A 21,455-nucleotide genomic window follows, 5' to 3' on the forward strand; every position below is an offset into this window, starting at 1 on the left:
AATACACATTCAAGATTAATCAGAAAAAAAATTTTGAAAATGAAGAATATACAAGAGGGAATTTAGATTCTGAAGCATATTCTACAGTTAAAATAAAAACAGTGTAATACTGACACATGAACAGACAGATAGATGGAAAAGAAATGAATGTCTGGGGGCATCTGGGTGGCTCAGTCATTAAGCGTCTGCCTTTGGCTCAGGTCACGGTCCCAGCATCCTGGGATCTAGCCCAGCATCGGGCTCCCTGCTCCGCGAGGAGCCTGCTTCTCCCTCTCCAACTCCCCCCTGCTTGTGTTCCCTCTCTCACTGTCTCTCGCTGTCAAATAAATAAATAAATAAATAAATCTTAAAAAGAAAAGAAATGAATGCCTGGAAATAGAAGTATATAAAGAATTTTGTACATGATATAGCTGGCATTTTAGGTGGTTAGATATTTTAGGCAGTTAGATATTTTAGGCATTTAGGTGGGAAAATGATGGATTATTCAATAAATGTTTTGGGACAACCAAGTGGCCATCTGGAAAAAAAAATTGGATGTCTACCAAACTCCTTAAATTAAAAAACTTCCAAGTGGACCAAAGTTGTGAACAAAAGCACTCATAAAATGTTTAGAAAATGTGTAAGAGACTTTAAAAATCAAATCTGAGAGAGAGGAAGACTTTTTCTAAAGCATGGCTGAAGACTCAGATACCATAAAAGGAAAGCCTGACAACGTAAATAGCAGAAATTTCTGTAGGACAAAAGGATTTTGCTGAAATTAAAAGGCAATGGAAAAACTTTATGGAAAAGATAAATGCAACACATATCACAAATGATTCACACTTGTTAAGTATCTAAAAGGTCTCACATGTAATTTTTAAAAGATAAAAGACCCAAAAGAAAAATGGGTAGAAGTCCCTGGAAAAGGTAATCCAAATGTTCCTATAGACATGAAAAAATGTTTAACCTCACCCAAAATTAGAAAAACATTAAGTAAAATACAATGAAATACCATTTTCACCATTTTGTTCTTGGCATACAATGTTCGCTGATGTTTAGCTCAACAGTGAAATAATTTAAGAAATGAATGTAGTGTGGACTATGTGTCACAAATTTACAGTTGCTGTTCAGTCAACAGACTATTTAATGTTTTATATTTGGCCTTCCATCTGTAATATGACCAGGATGGATGCAGGGTAATTTGTAGACACTGTGTTTTAGGGTGAAAACTGAGTCTTGTATGTTGCAAATGCAGGATTTTGTGTGTATGTGATTTTAGTAGTATTTTTCTTCTTATGCTCACATTTAGGCTTCAATGTATGAATTTTTAGAGTCCAACTATCATTATGTATTCTCTCTTTTTAAGACTTGGGATAATAAACAAGGTGGTTTGAATACACAGGTAGAGGGAGGGCACAAAAATAAGGTGGAAAATGGAGCTGGGGGCACTGAGAGTTATCTATCTGTCCTTCCATTTCAAACATACCCCTGATACTTCGTGACTGTGGATGGATGTCATATCAATCGCCAATGTGGAGAAGCTCCTCCTTTTCTGGGCAGCTCCATAATGGTAGCTTGGCATTCTAAGTGTGCCATATCTTACTGGGGAGATACAACAGGACACACCTTTGTATTTCCTGGTCCCAGAAATTTCAGCTTTTTAAATTCCCAAGGTGGGCAAAGTGGAATGATTCTAATTGTGGTAGGTAGATTACATTTAGGATGTGAATTTCCACATTTTCATTTTGCAACATTGTTTTTAGAATTACAGCTTTTAGAGAAGGAAATACTCTACCTTGTTTCTCTGATTTCATGTGATGGAAACGTCTCTAGACTGTAATAGGTGTTCTGAGAAACATTGCAACATGTAAATTTCAGTGCCATAGCTATCTTAGGATAATATATATGACTTCTTCTTCTTACTTCTGTCATTTCTTTCAACTGATTTTATTTTCTTCAGAAAACAACCAACAGTGCTCTCAATTTGTGTGTGTGTGTGTGTGTGTGTGTGTGTGTGTGTACAAAGAAGATTTGGACAGCTTTGTGTATGGATTTTGAAAACAAAATAATTTAATAGTGTTGTGAAATTTTAACTCATTCTTGTGAAAGTTAAATCTATAATATTTGACACAAGGTCTGACATGAGAAAGGAGCTTGGCGTTCATCATTACTACTTCTTAAAGGACACCAAAAATTTGAAGAGAGAGATAATATTATTCCCATGTTAAAGCTAGTAAGTGTTGGAGCCAGTGTTCAAACCATATTTTTCAGATAATCAATCTTTTTAACCTACTCCACCACTTAGGGTTTGGAGCCGCTGAAATGTGCAAGAAGATGAAATTAGATTGCCTGCATAATGTGATTCTATGCTGTACTACTGTAGAGCAAGAAAGGAAGATAATAAAGTGAAGGGAAAAAATTCTCAATAATTAATGTTTTTCTCAAAGGATCAATATCATTTTATATCCCAGCTGATTTTGAAAGCTTTTTTCTGGGCCCTCTCTGGACAATTAATTAATAAGATGCCTAAGACTTATGGATGTCCCCTCACTTGCAAGTAAAAAATAAACCAGGAACTGTTTGTGAATTGGGCACAAGATTGAAAGACACCTCTAGGATTCATTTGAGGCATTCTCTGACTTCTGCAGTGTGACTGAGCCATTGTTACATTAATTCAGTATCAAAAATCTGCAAGGAAAGAAGTTACACAGGTGACTTCTATTTGCATTCAGTTTGGAGTTTCATAACTCTGGCTTTTCGGACAATGTTCAATTCTCTAAGGAATATAGGCTTCCATGTAGTAGGTGTCATTAGTTTTATCAAGGCAAAGACAAATTAAATGCAATGCATTGGCCTAGAGAATAGGGACCTTATTCGTCTTCAAATCCTATAGATAACGCCTAACACAGAACATTACGGATAGTAGGTGACAAATAAATGCTTATTAAATTAAACTGAAAAGGAGGGGGGAAATTGTTGGGTTGTGAAAGCAGAGATCCACTTGAGGCTTCGTTACTGCGTCTTACTTTCTCATTTCCTGAAATTGCTTAGGTTTAGTTTTAAAAAATTATGAGAAACAAGAAAAATGCTGATTTTTCTATGAAGTTCATTCAATTATTCATACAGCTAATATTTATTGATTGTTACGTGCTAGGCCCTGCCCCAAGTTCTAATGTTTTAAATGTGTGCTACCATATTTAAATAATGTGTATAACCATAAGAACCCCAACCAATTTCATGCAAACTGACTAAAAGTTCCTGATGTGAGAGTTTAATGAGCTGTTGCTATAAACCCTTCATGGGATGTGCTCACGTTCTCTAATACCACTAACCAAATAATGCCAAGTCTCTTAATGCTACCATTAGGTAACCTGCACTTCCCCATTCAGAACTTTAAACTATAGAGTTAATTAGTGAGGTGAGAAAGATAGTGTCATTTTCTTTCTTTTTCTTTCTTTCTTTCTTTCTTTCTTTCTTTCTTTCTTTCTTTCTTTCTTTCTTAGATATTATTTATTTATTTGACAGAGAGAGACAGCGAGAGAGGTAACACAAGCAAGGGGAGTGTGAGAGGGAGAAGCAGGCTTCCCACGGAGCAGGGAGCCGGATGAGGGGCTCGATCCCAGGACCCTGGGATCATGACCTGAGCTGAAGACAGATGCTTAACGGCTGGGCCACCCAGGTGCCCTGAAGTAGTGTCACTTCTGTCAAATCACTTAATTCTGCAGGATTAGTTTTCTACCTGTAAAATAAAATCAATTATAAAAATATTAAATCTTGTTTTAAATCTGATATTCTATAATCTTTAATTAAGATCTAATACTTCTAAATTGCTGGAAGAAGATAAACTCTACATTATGAGTTTTGGCTCAATTCCTATTAATGATGCAAAAATTTCCCCTCCCTGCGTTGTGATATGAAACAGATAACACACACATATATAAACAATTACATACATATAAGATTATTTTTAAAGTGGCCACCAAGGCCATTGTTTTACAGGTGATTCAATCCTTCTGTGCTTTTGCCAAATATACTTGGTGATTTAGCTAAAACATGAACTTCTTTACTTCTCTTTGTAGATTTTCTTTTCCAGAAGGCAGAGGGGTTGAAAAAGGCTGGAGGGGGGCTGTCTAGGGCATATTTATGTTATTGCCAAAATTCAGTTCTTATTCTTCAAGTTAAAAGGTTTCACACTTCAAGGAGGAGTTTAATTTGCTGTAGTTGTAATTTAGACGGTTCCTCGGGCTCATGTTGGACACAGAGAAAGGCAGCAAACCATAGGAAGATAGTGTAGTTTGTCGTAGGGGAAAAAAAATTACAGAGACTTCCACAATTTAGATAAAAAGAATATTGCAACGAAAAGAGAGCTAGACCAGGGGATGGCGTTCAGGAGTAGGACACCTGCCGATTCCTCTGTCAATAGGTGATTTCAGATGCTAGCGTCACGGGAGGCCCAAGTTCTTGAAGCGAGAAGGACTGGATGAATGATAAAGCGGGTCTATTTCTGTTTTAGCGGCTTAAAAATATATTCTGCAGGTAGTGACCTAGCCAGATCAGCTGACTCACTTAAAAAAAACAAAACCCGCAAATTAATACATCTAAAATGTGAGATATTTACGCTCTTAAAAAAAAAAAACTTGCACGCAAACGTCTTTATCAAAAGCATTTTGAGGCCAAAGATCTGTAATGCCACAGAATCTATCACACGTGCTTGAGCACCCCCAGCTCCCCACAAGGTGGGTCAGGGCTGCCCCTCAAGCCCGGGCTCCAGTATCTCCGCCCCCAGCTTGGCTCTGGGTCAGACTCCAGCTCTCACCAGGCGCGCGCCCGGGGTCTGCGGGCGGGGAGGGAGTGGAGGTGGTTCCCTTGGAGCACCCAATCAGCTGCGGGGCCGGGCGGTGGCGCTAGTGACGTAGGCCGCGCTTCCCTCCGCCCCACTGCGGGCCGACGCTCGGTGCCGTCAGCCACGCGAGCTCGCGCGCGCGGGGAGGGGGAGGAGGAGGGCTTTGGGGGCCGGCAGGCTGTCGGAGGGCGGCGGGTCGCGGGGAGGGGCAGAGTGAGCATGCGCAGCGGCTCCGGGGATGGCGGGGGAGGTGGGGACCCGTGCGCGCGCGCACGAGCGGCCCGCCGGCGGCCGCGGGTGGAGGGGGCGGTTCCTCGAGTGTCGGCGGCCGGAGGGTGGGCAGGCTAGCGGCAGGTGCCGCTGCGGCCGCCGCCGCAGCCTCCTCCGGGTCCCGGGTCTCCTCGTCCTCCGGCGGTGATGAGCTCGGCCCGGTCGGGGGCTGCACCTGCCGTCTGCCCATCACCCCGGGCCTCCCTGCGTGACCTCGGCCTCCTCGCGTGCCCGGCCCCCGCGGCGCGGAGCTGCCCCTGAGAGGGAGCGGCAGCGGCCTCTTCCGCCCCGAGTCCTCGCTCGGGGGCCGCGCGGGGAGAGCGCCCGGCCCCCTCCCTTCCCCCGTCCGCCGTCCTCAATGTCTCCCCGGCGGGGAGGGGGCTGCCTGGGAGACGCGCTGAGCTGCCCCCCCCGGAGGCCCGTCGGCGGCAGCAGCAGCGCCCGACCCGGCGCCCCGCAGCCTTCCCCGGCGGCGGCGGCGGCCTGGAGGAGCCACGCACCCGCCGCCGCCCCCGGAGCCTCGCAGCCGCCGCCGCCACCCGGCGCCCGAGGAGAGGGCAGCGGGCGCCCCCCGGGGAAGATGAAGGCGGAGGGGGGCGACCACTCCATGATCAACCTGTCGGTGCAGCAGGTCCTGAGCCTCTGGGCCCACGGGACGGTGCTGAGGAACCTCACGGGTAATTGATGCGCCCGGGGTGGGGACTGGGATGCGGTGCCGCCCCCTGCCTCCTTTCTCCCTCCCGAGGAGGGGCCGCGCTCCTGCCGCCCCACCCCCGTGCGCGCCCCGATGGCAGGCTGGCGGTCCCGGGTCCTGGCCAGGAAGGTGTTAACTGGGTGCACTCCGCGCGGGTCCCCGGGGCGCCGACGCCCGACCCACTCCCCGGGCGCTCCTAGGGTCCTGATCGCGGGCGGGGAATCCACGACCCCCGCCTCCCGCCCGGCTCGGGGAGGGCTCCCGACGGCGCTGCCTTGTGTAGTACGAGCCGAATAGCGTTAGTGCTGAGACTCGGGAGCAGCGTTGGTTTACCGCCCCCCCCCCCACGCGCGCACACACACCCCGCTTCTTGCTGCTTAAATCCTTTTCTTTCTGACAAATCTCAAACCGAATGCAGGACTTAAATTCTCTGTTCACAGAGATCAGTTCGCTTCAACTGTTAAATTGTTGCTCTAGATGACTAATGAAGTAGGTTATAGTGGGTCAGGGGCTTGGGCCAAGGTCTAGTGTATACTAAGCATTTCAGCTTTAACCATATATTTTCTCCCTCTTATTTCCTTTTGTCTGTCTGTCTGTCTCTCCCTCTGGCCTTGTGCTGCCGCTTCTGTGACATTTGATTTTTTTTTTTTCCCTTCATTCGTCAAGGCTGTCAAGAGGGAATTGGACTTAACTACATTATAATAATTAACCTCAATTTTAGTTGTAAAAGTGAGCAGTAATACTCATTTGTATCAAATTTGTAGGTTTGGTTTGTGAAGAAACACGTTTGTTAACGTGGAAATTCTTGTACTCTGAGTTATGAATTTAAAAAATACTCTTTAAAGATTAGTGGTTAGAAGAAAGATTCCATTGCAATTTGGTGACTCCTCATTCTCTGCTTCTCAGAGAAAAAACTTAACAAACTCAGGATTTAATTTTTGCAAACGTATAAAGCTAATTTTGGTAGGAACATTTAAAATACATTATGTGAAACTGGTTAAATTGTGAAGAGTATTTTACGAATATAACCTGTCCTGACAAATTACATACACATATGAGTATTATATATATGATAAATATATAATTTATAATATAGTAACATGTATATATTTATTACAAAATGTGGCATGACATGGAATTCAGGTATCTGTAGAGAAAAATTTTATGGAATTTTATACCACAGAATGACTTTAAAGACACTGATTTTCTTGAATGTGTCAACTATAAAATTAACATAGATTCTGGATTGATTCATGGTGTCCTCACTTTTAATCTGTGGTTATTTAACTTGGAGCAAACTGACCTTACATGATGGTTGAGGGTCAGGGACACATTTTTGTTTCTAAAAAAATATATTGACATGAAGACTATTCCATGATTCAGTTGAATTTGGAGCTAGCCTATGTTATCTTACTTCTGGCTTTGCTTGTATTTATCTACTGTTCATATTTCAAATGTTGTATCAATAGTGTTTGTAGGAGTGAAGTGAAAAATAAGAACTTAATATATATTTGTATTTGTTAAGGACTGACTTAGCTCATCATTTAGTTAGAGAAAATTAGTTTGGGGAGCCATAGAGTAGTGTAAATGTAACTTACCACTTGGCTACATTTAACAATAGTTCTAAAATACTTTCTTTAGGGTTCCAGTCATTATAGGGGCTTCCAGTTCTGTGAGTCAACCAGTAGGTTGATAATAGTAGTTTCAACCCAGGGTTAGCTCTCATGATCTCTTAATATAATCTTAATTGTCAGTTGCTCATCAGAATTTGCCATTTCGTAAAGGATATGCTGAACATCCAAAACTAGTTCCTCAGGTGGGACTTAGGAACATGGGGACCTCTTCTAGGAAATAACGAGCGTGAACATGCAAAATTCTGCTTGTCAGGGTAGAAATGGAGAAAGATGTAGGTTAGAAATAGGCTTCACCAGCAGGTGAGTGTACCACATGTTAGGAACCACCTCACTTCTAAAAAGGTGGATTCTGGAAGTGGTATCATTTGGTGTGATGTGGTTCATTGTGGTCTTCTCATGCTGGTGACCTTAGTCACCCGTATGTAGCTTGGTCATTAGTCCAGAGATGCTCACCACAGTGCCGTTTAGAATTTGGTCTATTAAAAACAAACACACACCTCCTAAAACAAGACTACCACCACTTACTTAGTGAGTAAGTGGTATGTATCGGCCACTTTACATATATTATTTCAAATCTTCAGAATAACTTTCCAAAGTAGAATTGCAGAGAAGAGAGGAAAAGTCAGTTGCCCCAACTCGTATCCCTAGTAAATGGCTGAGCAAGGCTTTCAACCACTGTCTGGGCCTGCAAAAGTACTCTTTCCTCTTTGCCACCTGCTTCTGCTCTTCCTCTTTACTTTCTTCAGGCAGAATGAGTTACTGCTTCACCCTGCTACTTCGGCTCCATGTACATGCTTTTATTATTATATCATTCAATGACATTATAATTTTTGTCTCTTCTAGACTGTGAGCTTTTGGAGGGTGGGTCATTGTCATTATCACAGAATTCTGGAATTTTAGCATTATTCTACCTGGCACATGTAGACACTCAATACATGTTTATTGAATTGCATTTCTAAAATAATACTTAACAGTTGCATTAGTTGAACATTCTGGTTGCATTAGTTTCCGGGTACATCTGGTGGAGTGAATATGCTGTTAACCGGGGAATGAGTTGTTTTAAGCAACTTCTATGGATATGTCATACTTTTAAACTACACAAATGCTTATTAAATGCACTTTTCTGTGTTATCATGGCTTTATGTATTTAATCTTTTCAATAATCTTGAGAAAGATTATTGTTTATGGATTCAGACATTGAAGCTAAGAGTAACTTGCTCAGCTCTGATACCTAATAAGTGAAAAATTATTACCTTTTTTTCAGGATATGATAACCCATTAACTTAGAAGACATGTTTGTCATCTTGATAAACTTAGAAATGAAACAGGTAGAAAGGAGTATAGTGTAGAACCAGACTAATTTGGATTTAAGAAATGACTGTGTGAAGGATTTGCGGAAATCTGGTTAATAGGAACTCTGGTTAATTAAACAAAAGGAGAAGGCATTCTCATCTCTGTTTTTTCTTTATACTAAACATAAGTATCAGGTGTTATTTATTCTTCTCTTTGTATTTTACCCTAAACAAAGCAGGGAAGTTTATATATATATATATATATATATATATATATATATATATATATATATATATATATATATATTTTTTTTTTTTTTTCCTTTAGACACTGACCTTTAGGAAATAGTCTTGTGTATGTATTACTTTGATAGAAACACATTTTCAAAAAAGTGAAAATAACTAGAAATTAGAACAAGCTTTAGAATTAGAAGCTCTGTAGTTTGACTCCTTCATTTTAGAAATACTGATGTATCACATCATTGAAGTGACCTGGCTGGGGCCAGTTACTCGGTGACGGAGGCAGGCCTGGAGATGACGTTCACTGATGCTTCATTCTGTACCTTTCATTTTATCCCACACAGATTCTTTTTTTTAAAAGATTTTATTTATTTACTTGACAGAGAGAGAGACAGCCCCCAAGGGAGAGAACACAAGCAGGGGTAGTGGGAGAGGAAGAAGCAGGCTCCCAGCAGAGCAGGGAGCCTGATGCGGGGCTCGATCCCAAGACCTCGGGATCACGCCCTGAGCCAAAGACAGATGCTCAATGATTGAGCCACCCAGGCGCCCCTATCCCACACAGATTCTTAACACATGCATGTCTGGTGATAAATCTTAAAAATACTTAAGAATAGCCTAGGATTATTTGCCCCAATGAGCCTAAGAACGTGTGAATGGGACTAATTTTTGTCTAGCAAATAAAAGATACTGGAAAATGTCAGGTATTCTGGAATAATAATTCTTTCCCCAAATTTTAAGTTGCTGTTGCCTGTGTGAAAGTTAGTGATCCCTATTTATTATGTATGTAGTTTCAGAAATCCTACCAAGTTTGCTCTGCTATTTATTTTTTCTCTTCCTGAAGACACTAGTATAGGGATTGCATATAGAACACATTAGTACCTGGAGAATCCATCTCTTCTGTTAATCACCATTGCCAAAGGTTTCTTCTGTATCCATCACTTCCCAGAGTGTGTAATTCACAGGATTCCAAAATTATTAAAGGTGTATATGTTATGTGCTTCTTCAGCTTACGAAAGTAGAGATAAATGCCTACCTTTCTTTATGAAATACTTTTTCTTTCTCTCCAAATGTTCTAAATCCCCCTCCCCCAGTATAAAATTACAGTCGGTATGCATGTACTCTTTCAGTTTTATGGGTAATTGGACTTAAAAAAAAATCTACAGTGAAATATATTCCTTTGCTTTACTTTTATTTTCTTAAACTACTTTGGCTCCCAATTTTGTGTTCTGACCCAAATTTCGTTGCTAAGAATTTAGAGAAGAATTTTTTACTTAGAAAAAGGCAGGGTCCCTAAACCCATGGGTAAACAAAGGGTCAGGCTGGTACTGGGAAAAGGATAATTGGTCCCTGGGAAGAACGGCACAGGCTGGCCTCAGGCTCATCTCCTTTCTCAGTGTCCGTTGCAAATGTGGGGCAGGTGCCCCTCTTCTGTTGGTACAGACATTGGGCAGCTGGGAATTCAAACTTGAATGAAAGTCACATGTCTTTGTATGTGTATAAAATATATATGTGCTTATGTTTATGTTATACATACACACTATTATAGTTCCCTTTTAGACTTTATACTTGCTAAGCTACTTTAGTGTTAATATTGATTGTCAGCAAAAAAAAAAAAGAAAAAAAAGAGAGAGAGAGAAAGGTGGGGGAAGTGGGAAGTTTGTATCCATTGTATGTAGTTGAAATTGTTCACACTCACACTGATATAGCCAGCACCTTCCTTTAGTATGCTCCCAAGAAAGTGCAGCTTTCTGGGGTACCTTGCTCCCCAGCTTTCTGGTGGGTTAAGTTCTTTCTAAATGCTCTATTATAGGAGGTTTTTCTGAAATACAGGTGAAGAATTCCTTACTCTTTCGTGGTACAGAGCCAATGAACTAGTTCTGTTACGATTTGTACCTTATAGGCTTTCACTTTTTGGAAGTTTTACCTGTATATCGTACTGAGAATGAAGCTACTATTATTTTTCAAAAACCAGAGTTGTCATGTACAGATTCTTACTTTCTTAATCCCCATCTCATTATCTTTGAATCACGCATCCATATGGTTCATCCATATCCTCTGGCAATAGCAAGTCTGAGGTCTAGATGACATTTCTTAAACTTAAAGCCACTTCTGGATAAGTCTTAGGACTGTGTAAGCTGTAATTTTGACGTTTTAATAGACTCTTAATATAAACTTACCTTTGCTTCATTTGGTGATTGAAAGGAAGAACCAGAAAAGTAAGGTAATTCACTAAGAGAAGTCAAAATAGCTAGAAAGGAAGCCTAAACAGAAAACAAAGGGCGAGTCGGGGATGGGGAGGAGACAGTGAAACCAGGAAAGGAAATTGGGATGAAGAAAAGTTCAATGTAAACTGCAAAACTCCTGGAGAAAACAGAGGCAGTAATCTTTTCAATATCGGCCATAGCAGCATTTTTCTAGAGATGTCTCATTGGGCAAAGGAAACAAAAGCAAAATTAAACTATTGGGACTACAGCAAAATAAAAAGCTTCTGTGCAGTGAAGGAAACCCATCAGAAAAATGAAAAGGCAATGCATTGAATGGGAGAAGATATTTGCAAATGATATATCTGATAAGGGATTAATATCCAAAATATCTAAGGAACATAAATAACACCAAAAAAAAAATGAATAATCGAAACTAAAAAATAGGCAGAGGATCTAAATAGACATTTTTCCAAGGAACACCTATGCATGCATGGCCAACAGACACATGAAAAGATACTCAACATCGCTCACCATCAGGGAAATGTGAATTAAAACGACAATTACATATCGTCTATATCTGTCAGTCTGGCTAGAATCAAAACAACAAGAAATACAAGTGTTGGTGAGGATGTGAATTAAAAGGAACCCTCACACACTGTTGGTGGGAATGCAAACTGGTGCAGCCACTGTGGAAAACAGTATGAAGTTTCCTCAAAAAATTAAAAATAGAAATATCATGATCTAGTGATTCTACTGTGGGGTATTTACCCAAAGAAAATGAAAACACTACTTGCAAAAGATACACACAGATCTATTGTTATTGCAGCATTATTTACAGTAGCCGAGATGTGGGAGCAACCCAAGTGTCCATTGATTAATGGATGAATAGAGAAGATGTGGCATATATGTACAATGTAATATTAGCCAAATAAAGGGTGAGATCTTGCCATTTGTGACAACATGGATGGACCTAGAGGATGTTATGCTGGGTGAAATAAGCAGATAAGTCAGAGAAAGACAGATACCATATGATTGTACTTATATGTGAAATCTAAAACAAACAAACCAACAAACAAAAAGCAGAAACAGACCCATAAATACAGAGAACAATCTGGTGGTTGCCAGAGGGGAGGGAGATGGAGGCATGGGCAAAATAGATAAAGGGGAGTGAGAAATACAGGCCTCTGGTTATGGAATGAATAAGTCACCCAGATAAAAGGTATAGAATAGGGACTATAGCCAATGGTATTGTAATAGTGTTGTATGGAGACAGATGGTAGCTACACTTGTGAGCATAGTGCAATGTATAAACTTGTCCAATCACTATGTTGTGTACCTGAAACTAATGTAACATTATGTGTCAACTACACTTCTATTTAAAAAAAAGTCAGATGTAAGAAAAGAGCCTGGGGAGTACAGCATGTTGAATTTACCAAAGTATCAGATGAAAAATTCTGATAAATACCAAAATTGTAAAATAGTTACGTTCACTGAATATTTACTACGTGCCAGATACTGTGCAAAACATTTTGCATGCATCTCTTTTCCTATAATTGAAGTGGCCAGTGTAACTTACTGCTTTATTAAATGTATGTGATTATATCAGGAATGATAGGCTAATTGTGCTTTTAGTGGCTAAGTAGTTTAGCAATAAAAGGTGGTCATAGAATAAACAGTGGCAGTGGAAACATTTGAAAAAGGTCTCATTAGACTATCAATTTCTAGTAACCTTAGCTAAGTAGATTAAACTTGGAGGAAAAAAAAAAAGGAAATTTCTCACCAAATTTCATGTAAGTAGGAAGAACCAAACTTTTACCTGGGTCCAGTTGCATGTGTTCTTATAAATCTTGGCATATAATCTAGGAGGACTTTTTGTAAGAGTGAAGTGGTATAATAGGAGCTTTTGAAAAGCAGAGGATACCTGTATACTACTCTTGAGTATCAATGTCTAGCTAAGATGTTTTTGTCGGTGTTGTGCAACTGGATTTTCATGATAAAATTCCTCCCTTCTCCCATTCCCTACCGTGAATTACTTTAATCCAACATAGTTTCTTTTTTTTTTTTTTAAAGATTTTATTTATTTATTTGACAGACAGCCAGCGAGAGAGGGAACCCAAGCAGGGGGAGTGGGAGAGGAAGAAGCAGGCTCCTAGCAGAGGAGCCTGATGTGGGGCTCGATCCCATAAGGCTGGGATCATGCCCTGAGCCGAAGGCAGACGCTTAACTGCTGTGCCACCCAGGCGCCCCTCCAACATAGTTTCTGGACTTGTGCTGCTGGGTTTGGTTAAAGATACAGATCCAGGGTCCCAGTCCATATTTATGGAATTAGGATTTTTGAGAACAGGGTCTATGAAGCTACATTTTTAGCTAGTTCTTCTGGGTGATTTTGTTATTGAGAGCTCAAGGATTGGAAACACCCGATTTTTAAAAATCAAGTTTTTTGTGATCAATTTGTAGCTGTGTTGTGATATATAAAGCAAATTAATATGGAGAATTTGGTATAACTAAAGACTTATTAAATTTTCAATATAAACAACTCATTTCCAGGAGGATGCTCAAACCCTGTTTTGAGTGACTATCTTTTAATATTAATTGTTAATATTATTTTTAATATTTTTAATATTTTAGTAATGTTTTCTTTATAAGAACTATTAGCTATAGAGAATAATTCCTATTAAGTGATCGTATTTTGATAATTTGAGATGGCTTAGCTATATTAGACCTGAAATATGTGGGAGAATTTAACATTAACGATATTTATGTAAACACGTAGATAATATGCAGTTATTGGAATTTTTCCCTCTGGAATAATTTGGGTTCTGTCAGATCTTTGTATGCAAATAAAGAGTATAAAGAAGCAATAGGATCCTTAAATTTATGGGTCAAAAAACCGAGTTTTATCCTTGACTGCGACTAATTGGTTTTTGCACGTTAGACAAGCCACATGTTTCCCAGGCTGGGGTTCCTCATATGTAATACAGTCTGATGCCAGTTGTTCTCATGTTGATGTCAAGGGAAAGCTGATTTAGAAATTAGTTTGGATAGAAAAGTTTAGTTAACTATGAGTTAAGAAAAATGGTTACTATTTGCATTTAATCTTTAATCTTTAAAATTAAGAAATTTTCTTTTTTAAGTGGGACTTCCTCAGACTTTTAATAGGCTGATTTGTAAGGTGAGGCTTTGGACCTAGAAAGTCTTTGTTCTCTGAACACCATTTAATAGCTCTTAGGATTGGTCCTTCTTAAAACTTAGTTTAGGAAACTCTGGATTCAGTATCTGAAGATCCCTTCTAGCTCTGAAATTTTGTCTTTGTTTTATTTTGTTCTGATGATCTGTGTGTGGCGGAACTCAGGATTACTGTCAGTGATATCCAAGGTGTGACAGTTCTGACCGTGCGTGTGTATTGTGCGTGTGTATTGCTCGCTCAGTTTTCTTGGTTGTGCTTGTATTTTCTGACCTGTCATTCATTTGGTCCTACATTGAGATTTAACTTTAGGAATTTGTTACATTGAGAATTTCATTGTAAGTTGTGCTCATTGATGTAGAAATTTCGTCTTTCAGTGTTCAGTGTCACTATCCCTTGGAAATACTGTGTCATGAGATTGTAAAACATTTTACCAATTGCTGACAAGATTTTTTAGATCAGTGACTGATTCAAACAAACATGTTGTTACTGACTTACCTTTTTTTTTTTAGTATGACATGTATAATTTAAGATACTTGAGGGCATACAAGTAATAACAATTGAAACCATTGTATAATGCTGTTATAATTTCATAATGGATTCAGATTTTGACATTTAATTCTTATACTTTTGTAACTGAGTAGCTAATCAATTATGAGGAAGAACAAGTTGAATGACATCTTTTAGGAAGACAGTACGACGGCTTGAATATAGAACAGTTTTTGAACTATTCTAATTAGCCTTAACCTGATTTCTTTAAAGCAGTGATATTCTGATTGTTTTAAATTAAAAAAACTTGCTTTTTAAAGAAATTTCTTTTACTACTCAATGATGAGTACTGTAATTTACAGTTTGAAATTATATAATTAGCTGGCAAAAGGATAATTTAGTGTAAGTGGGTAATAAGTGTTGCCATAAGCTTTGAGAAAGGCAATGAATTAAGGCAACCCTTGAAAGTATCACCATTAAATTTAAAAACTAGTGTTTTTGCTCTCTTTAAGAAGCAGAAGAAGACAGTTATTAAATATTTATAGTAGCTTCAATTTCTATGTTAAATGAGGTTGCAAGTGGACAAATACAGCAACTTACTTTTAAATCCGCTTAATACGTTAAGACTGATTAAAAAGAAGAAAAAATGTCCATTACGTTTACCTTCATTTTAACTTTCTTTTTTGTTCGTTTCTTTGTGTAGAATTAAGCTTCCATCTAGTATCATATTCCTTCTGTCTGAAGAGCTTCCTTTAATATGTATTGTAGGTCTGCGGGCAATTAATTCTCCCAACTTTTCTTCTTTCTGAAAAAAGTCTTCATTTCACCTTCAGTTTTGAAAGCTAATGCTCTGGAATATAGATTTCTGACTTTACAGGTTCCCTCCTCCCCTTTAAGGCTCTAAAAAAATGTCACTCTGTTGTCTTCTGGTTTGATAGTTTCTGATGAGAAGTTTGCTAGACTTTTTTATCTTTGTTCCTCTATATGTGAAGTGTTTCCCCCCTCACTACTTTCAATATTTTCCCTTTATCTTTGATTTTTAGTCATTTCACTATGATGTATCTAGTTATGTGTGTGTGGCTTATTTTTATTTTATTGTGTTTTGGTTATTTTGGGAAGTCTTTATCTTGTTTGAAATTCTCTGGGAGTCTTAGATTTGTGGTTTGATATCTTTCATTATTTTTTAGAAATTTTTCAGGGGTCCCTGGGTGGCTCAGTCGTTAAGCATCTGTCTTCGGCTCAGGTCATGATCTCAGGGTCCTGGGATAGAGCCCCGCATCGGGCTCCCTGCTCAGCAGGAAGCCTGCTTCTCCCTCTCCCACCCTCCCCTGCTGGTGTTCCCTCTCTTGCTGTGTCTTTCTCTGTCCAATAAATAAATAAAGTCTTTAAAAAAAAAAGAAAATTTTCAGCCACTATCCTTTCAAATATTTTTCTTCTCCACTCTCCTTTACTTCTCCTTCTGGAACTCCAATTACATGTATGTTAAACCATTTGAAATTGTTCCACGGCTCTTAGATGGATGAGTCCTCTCATCCCTTATCCTCCTCCTTCTGTCCTATTCTTTTTTCTCTCATATTTTAGCTTGAATAATTTCTTTTGATCTATCTTTAAGTTTACTGATTCTTTGCTTAACTGTGTCAGCTCTATTGGTGAGACCATTAAAGGAATTTTTTATCTCGGATATTATGGTTTTTGTTGTTTACTTTTGAAAAAGTTTCTAGCATTTCCATTTGACTTTTACTTGGAATTTCCACTTTTCTGCTAAAATTCCTCATCTGTTCATATGAGTTTTCCACCTTTTCCATGAGAGCCTTTAACATGTAAATTATAGTAATTTTAAAGTCCCTGTGTGGTTGTTGTAAAGTCTCAGTCATTCCTGAGTTTGGTTCTATTGATTGTTTTACTTCTTGACAGTGGATTGTTTTTCCTATTTTCTTTACCCTCATTCCATCTCCAATATGTTTATCATTTGGTTAAATTAAATTTATTTTTAAAAGTTCACATGTGACAGTGAATTCTCTTGGGACCTTTCTTGACATTGTCCTTCTTGTTCAGGCCTCTGTTCCCCATAACATCAGCTACATACTGTGCCCTGAAGAACCTGAGGTATTAGAATATACACCATTGAAGTATCATTAACTATACACTCAAAGTGTCAGCTCTTGCTAATATATGAAAACACTGTATTAAATTAATTAAAGTACTACAGTAAATGTTTTCAGCTTTGCAGGCCATATGATCTCTCTCATAACTACTCAGCTTTGCTTTTATAGCATGAAAGTAGCCATAGACAGTCTGGATGAGTAGGACTACGTTTCAAAAACTTTATGGACACTGAAATTCAAATTCTGTGTAATTTTGATGTGTCATGAAATATTGTTCTTTTGATTTTCAACCACTTCAAAATGTAGAAACCATTCTTAGCTCATAGACGATACAGAAACAGGTGGTGGGCCAGCTATGGCTCATGGACCCTACTTTGTTGACCTCTGATCTGGGGGACTTTTTCAAATTATAAATGCGTCATCTTCCCAAGAGTCTAATAAGCCACCTATGTGAGACACATCCCCAAACTGAGAAGTCATTGATGTTGGAAACTAAGGGGAGTGATTTCCACACTTTAGATTTGCTGGAATGAGAACAAAGCTTGAGATAATCTAATGTGAACACAGACTATTTAAACATACAGTGTGGACCATTTCTATAAAGAAGGTAGAAATCGTGAACAGCTTCAATGTCTGCTCTTACTGGCATGGTATTTTCAGCTTGAGGCTTAGAGTATATTGAGCACACAGTAAGGGTTCAGTATCTGTTAATGATTTTATTAGAAGGGTGAGATATTCTCTAGAGGATTAAAAAATACATTTAGTGTTTGTCTAATGAGATGGTTTTGTTGTTTTTATGACTTTTTGATTTTTAATAAGTATCTCTTATGTAACTTTAGCCTAGAGTAGTGATTTCTATTTCTGTTGTGTATTGTGACTATTTGGTAGAGTTGACAAAAATATTGTTGTTTAGGTCCTACCCACAAAGATTGCTTTAGTTTAGAGCAATTCTTGTGAGCAGCCTGGGTTGAGAAACTCTGGCCTATAGAGCATCTTCTTCGATGAATTTTAGAATGAAAAACTACTTTTTAAAGACAGAATGTTTGCAGCAAAATTTAAAAAATACATATTTCAGGCAGGTGCAGAAAAATATAAAGAATATATAAAATAATATCACCCATTATGTGCATTTTTCTGCACATAAACAAACATTTTTAAGCACATAGGATTGTACAGTATGTACCATTCTTTGACTTGTTTTTACTCAGTTAATACATTTTAGACATCTAGAGAAAACCATTTCTCATAAATAATTTTGTCCAAGGATTAAAAACAAAAGCACAGAAGATAATTTTTGAGCAACTTGGCAACGGGAGCTGATGAGAGACACAGATTGGGAGCAGGGCTATTTCGAGTATTGTTTGGAGGCCGGGACACATCACAGTTCTCCGGTGCAACAATCCAGGCAAAATTTGTTTAGGATGAAGATTATGGACAGCTTTGAATAGGGAAAAATAACCACAGGACATTATGAGACGTGCCCAGGAAGAAGGAATATTTCCTTCCAGTGAATTAAGGCGATTATATGGATGGCAGATTTCAGAGTTTTCTGTTTTGTGCATTATATTTTTAAAATTCTGTTTTGCATCTTGTTTAGCACTCGCAAAGTCTCCCTCTGGCCTGTCCTCCTCTCACTGTTGCTCACTTGCTGGAAGCTTGGATTAGGTGGGCTGTGGGTGGACAGGAAACACTGGGCCTGTGGATGTCCACAGCTGTATGGCCTAGACAGTTTAAGAAAAGGTGGTGGCATTCCACGCCTGTCCTCTTAGCACTTGTCCTTCCTCTAGGGCTCTTGGACATCTGTTCTTGCTCTGCTCTTAGGATCCTACAGTTCTCTTCACCTAAACTAACCCGGTAGGTTTCCTGTGTTTGTCAGTAGTGAGCGGGGCCTAGGACAGACTTGCTTATACAGAGTGGATCAAGATCTTCAGAGGCCCTGTCCACGGACCAGGCTGTGTGCATCTGTCAGGGAATTCACAATCATAGTGATAATGTAAAACGTTAAGTTAGCTATAGATATTCTTAGCAGAGTTCAATTTTTCCAAGATAAATAATTCGATTTTTTTTTAAAAGAGTGAAATACGAAAATAAATTTGAGTTTAGGTCGTTTGTGCTCAGTCTGCTTAAGGGATAACCCTGACCTGGTCACTAGAGGACTGTTTGAGGTTCTATTTTAGTTGTATAATTCTTCGATATCTTGAGGCTTTCTAAAATGTTAAATTTAGAATTTACATTTCCAAATGTTCAGGCAAATTTATTGTTGAGGCCAATAACTAGATAGTCACCAGGCAAACACTATTACTTATAATGTCAAATAATCCCTCACTCATAGTCTTAAATATAGTCAAGAATTTTTTCACGCTATTTGTATTCCAAGGACAACAAAGGAAAGTGCTTTCTGGGGTAGATCTGGTTAGCTACCAGAAGTGGGCTTGGGATGCGAGGCAGATGATTGACCTCTTTCTTAATAGTACATGCCTGTTGCTACAGAGCCTTTCTTGTCTCAGAGCTTCCCTTGATGAAAATGCCTCCATATTATTATTCCCTTATATTCCCACCTTTTTAGGTTCACTTTGAAAAATTACATCTTTTAAGATAGAAATATCTTCTGAGCAGGTTAAGCCTTTTTATCCTTAATGCATTTATTATAAATTGAAGCTATTTGTTTGGGAGTGACAGCATGAAAAACACTATTTTCCTGAAAGCTAGAAGAGAAGAACCTTAAAAGGCAAGCTTTGTCTACTTTTCCTTAATGACCAGCATCTGTCTCTTATGCCATCGAGAAGCATGCATAGTCCTTCAGCACACATTGGAAAATATATCCAATGTCTCTTCCTTCAAATGATTTCACATCAATTGCATCCAGTCTAAATGTTAATGCTTAAGAATTTGGTAGGCTGAAAATGATTTTATTTTTTAAATCTGTTTTCTGTGTATCCTCCCTTTTTTAAAAAAATTAAACTTTTTACTTTGAGATGATTATAGATTCACATGCATTTTTAAGAAATAATGTGGAGAGAACCTATATACCCTTTACCCGGTTTACCCAATGAGAACATCTTGGAAAACCACAGTGTAATATCAAAACCATGGTATTGACATTGATCCCCCAACCTTATCCAGATTTCACCAGTATTACTTGTATACGTGTACTTATTTATGTGTATTTATTTCTGTACAGTTTTGTCACTCGTACATGTATCCACCACTACAGTCCAACTATAGAATAGTTCCATTGCCACAAAGATCCCTAGTATTTACCTTCTTCTCTCTACACCTTCCTTCCTTCATGAGTTTTTTTTTTTAAGTTTGTTTGTTTATTTATTTATTTGAGAGTGGACAGGGGGGCGGGGGGAGCAGAGGGAGAAGGACAGGCAGACTCCCTGCTGAGTGCAGAGCCAGATGTGGGGCCCCATCCCAGGACCCTGAGATCATGACCTGAGGCAAAATCAAGAGTTGGGCGCCTAACTGACTGAGCCACCCAGGTCCCCCACTTCATGAGTCTTTTGTTTGTTTCTCATTTATGGTCATGACTTAAAATAATTATCTTTGAAATTTATATCCATACTTTAAAAAGTTTATTTTTTTCGTGTAGTTAAAAAAACACATAAAATTTCCCATCGTAACTATTTTAAGTGTACATTTCAGTCGTGGTAAGTACCTTCACACTGTTGTATATCAGATCTTCACATCTTTCTCACCTTTCAGAACTGCAGCTCTGTACCCTTAAATAACAGCTCCTCGTTTCCTTCTCCCCCAAGCCCCCGGGCAACCATCATTCTGTTTTCTCTCTATGAATTTGACTGCTTTAGATTTACCTCACGTGAATGGAAGCATACAGTATTTATCTTTCTGTGACTGGCTTTACTTTACTCAGTATAAAGTCCTCAAGGTTCAGCCCTGTCGTGGCGTGTCCCAGGGTTGCTTTCCTTTTTTAAGCTGAATACTACTCCATTGTATGTGCAGTCCACTGTCCGTTTATTCATTCGTCCGTTGGTGGACGCTCGAGCTGCTTCCATTTCTTGGCTATTGTGGATAATGCTGCTATGAGCATGAGTGTGCAGATCTCTCTTTGTGATCCTGCTTTTAATTCTTTGGGGTGTATACACAGAAGTGGAATTGCTAGATCAATGGTAGTTCCTTTTTAAAGTTTTTGAGGAGCCGCCATATTTCTCCATAGTAGCTGCACCATTTTACATTCCCGTCAACAGGGCATATCTGTAATGATGTTAAATATGTTTTAATTCATCCATTTTTGTTCTCTTTATTTCATGACTGTTTCATTGACCTTTCTTTTTACACTTGATAGAGAGTGAATACTAGCACAAATAGCAGATATTTTGCATTTCAGAATGTTTGCATGCCAAGGACGATCCTCAAGGTGACCTCCCAACATTTTAGAGTCAGCTCTTTCAGCTCTAAGTACCAGAAGACTTACCTGAACTAGTTTACATAAAACAGGATTTTATTACAAGGAAACTGGGATGTTGCTTTGAAACAAAGGGTAGTAATGTGGCAGGC

At 38.9% G+C, this 21,455-nt stretch overlaps 1 protein-coding gene across 1 annotated transcript in view; it reads left to right on the forward strand.

The window, feature by feature from the left end:
- Positions 1-5,068: 5,068 nt before the first annotated feature.
- The window catches only part of TMEM170B (transmembrane protein 170B), a 34,831-nt gene continuing 18,444 nt past the window's right edge, over positions 5,069-21,455 (forward strand). The window contains exon 1 of the mRNA XM_045811536.2: positions 5,069-5,769. Coding sequence (XP_045667492.1) covers positions 5,451-5,769 — 319 coding nt within the window. The 5' untranslated portion in view covers positions 5,069-5,450. The remainder of the gene's footprint in view (positions 5,770-21,455) is intronic.

Source organism: Ursus americanus, chromosome 32, assembly GCF_024610735.1.
Source record: "Ursus americanus isolate L20-20 chromosome 32, mUrsAme1.1.p, whole genome shotgun sequence".
NCBI lineage: Eukaryota > Metazoa > Chordata > Mammalia > Carnivora > Ursidae > Ursus > Ursus americanus.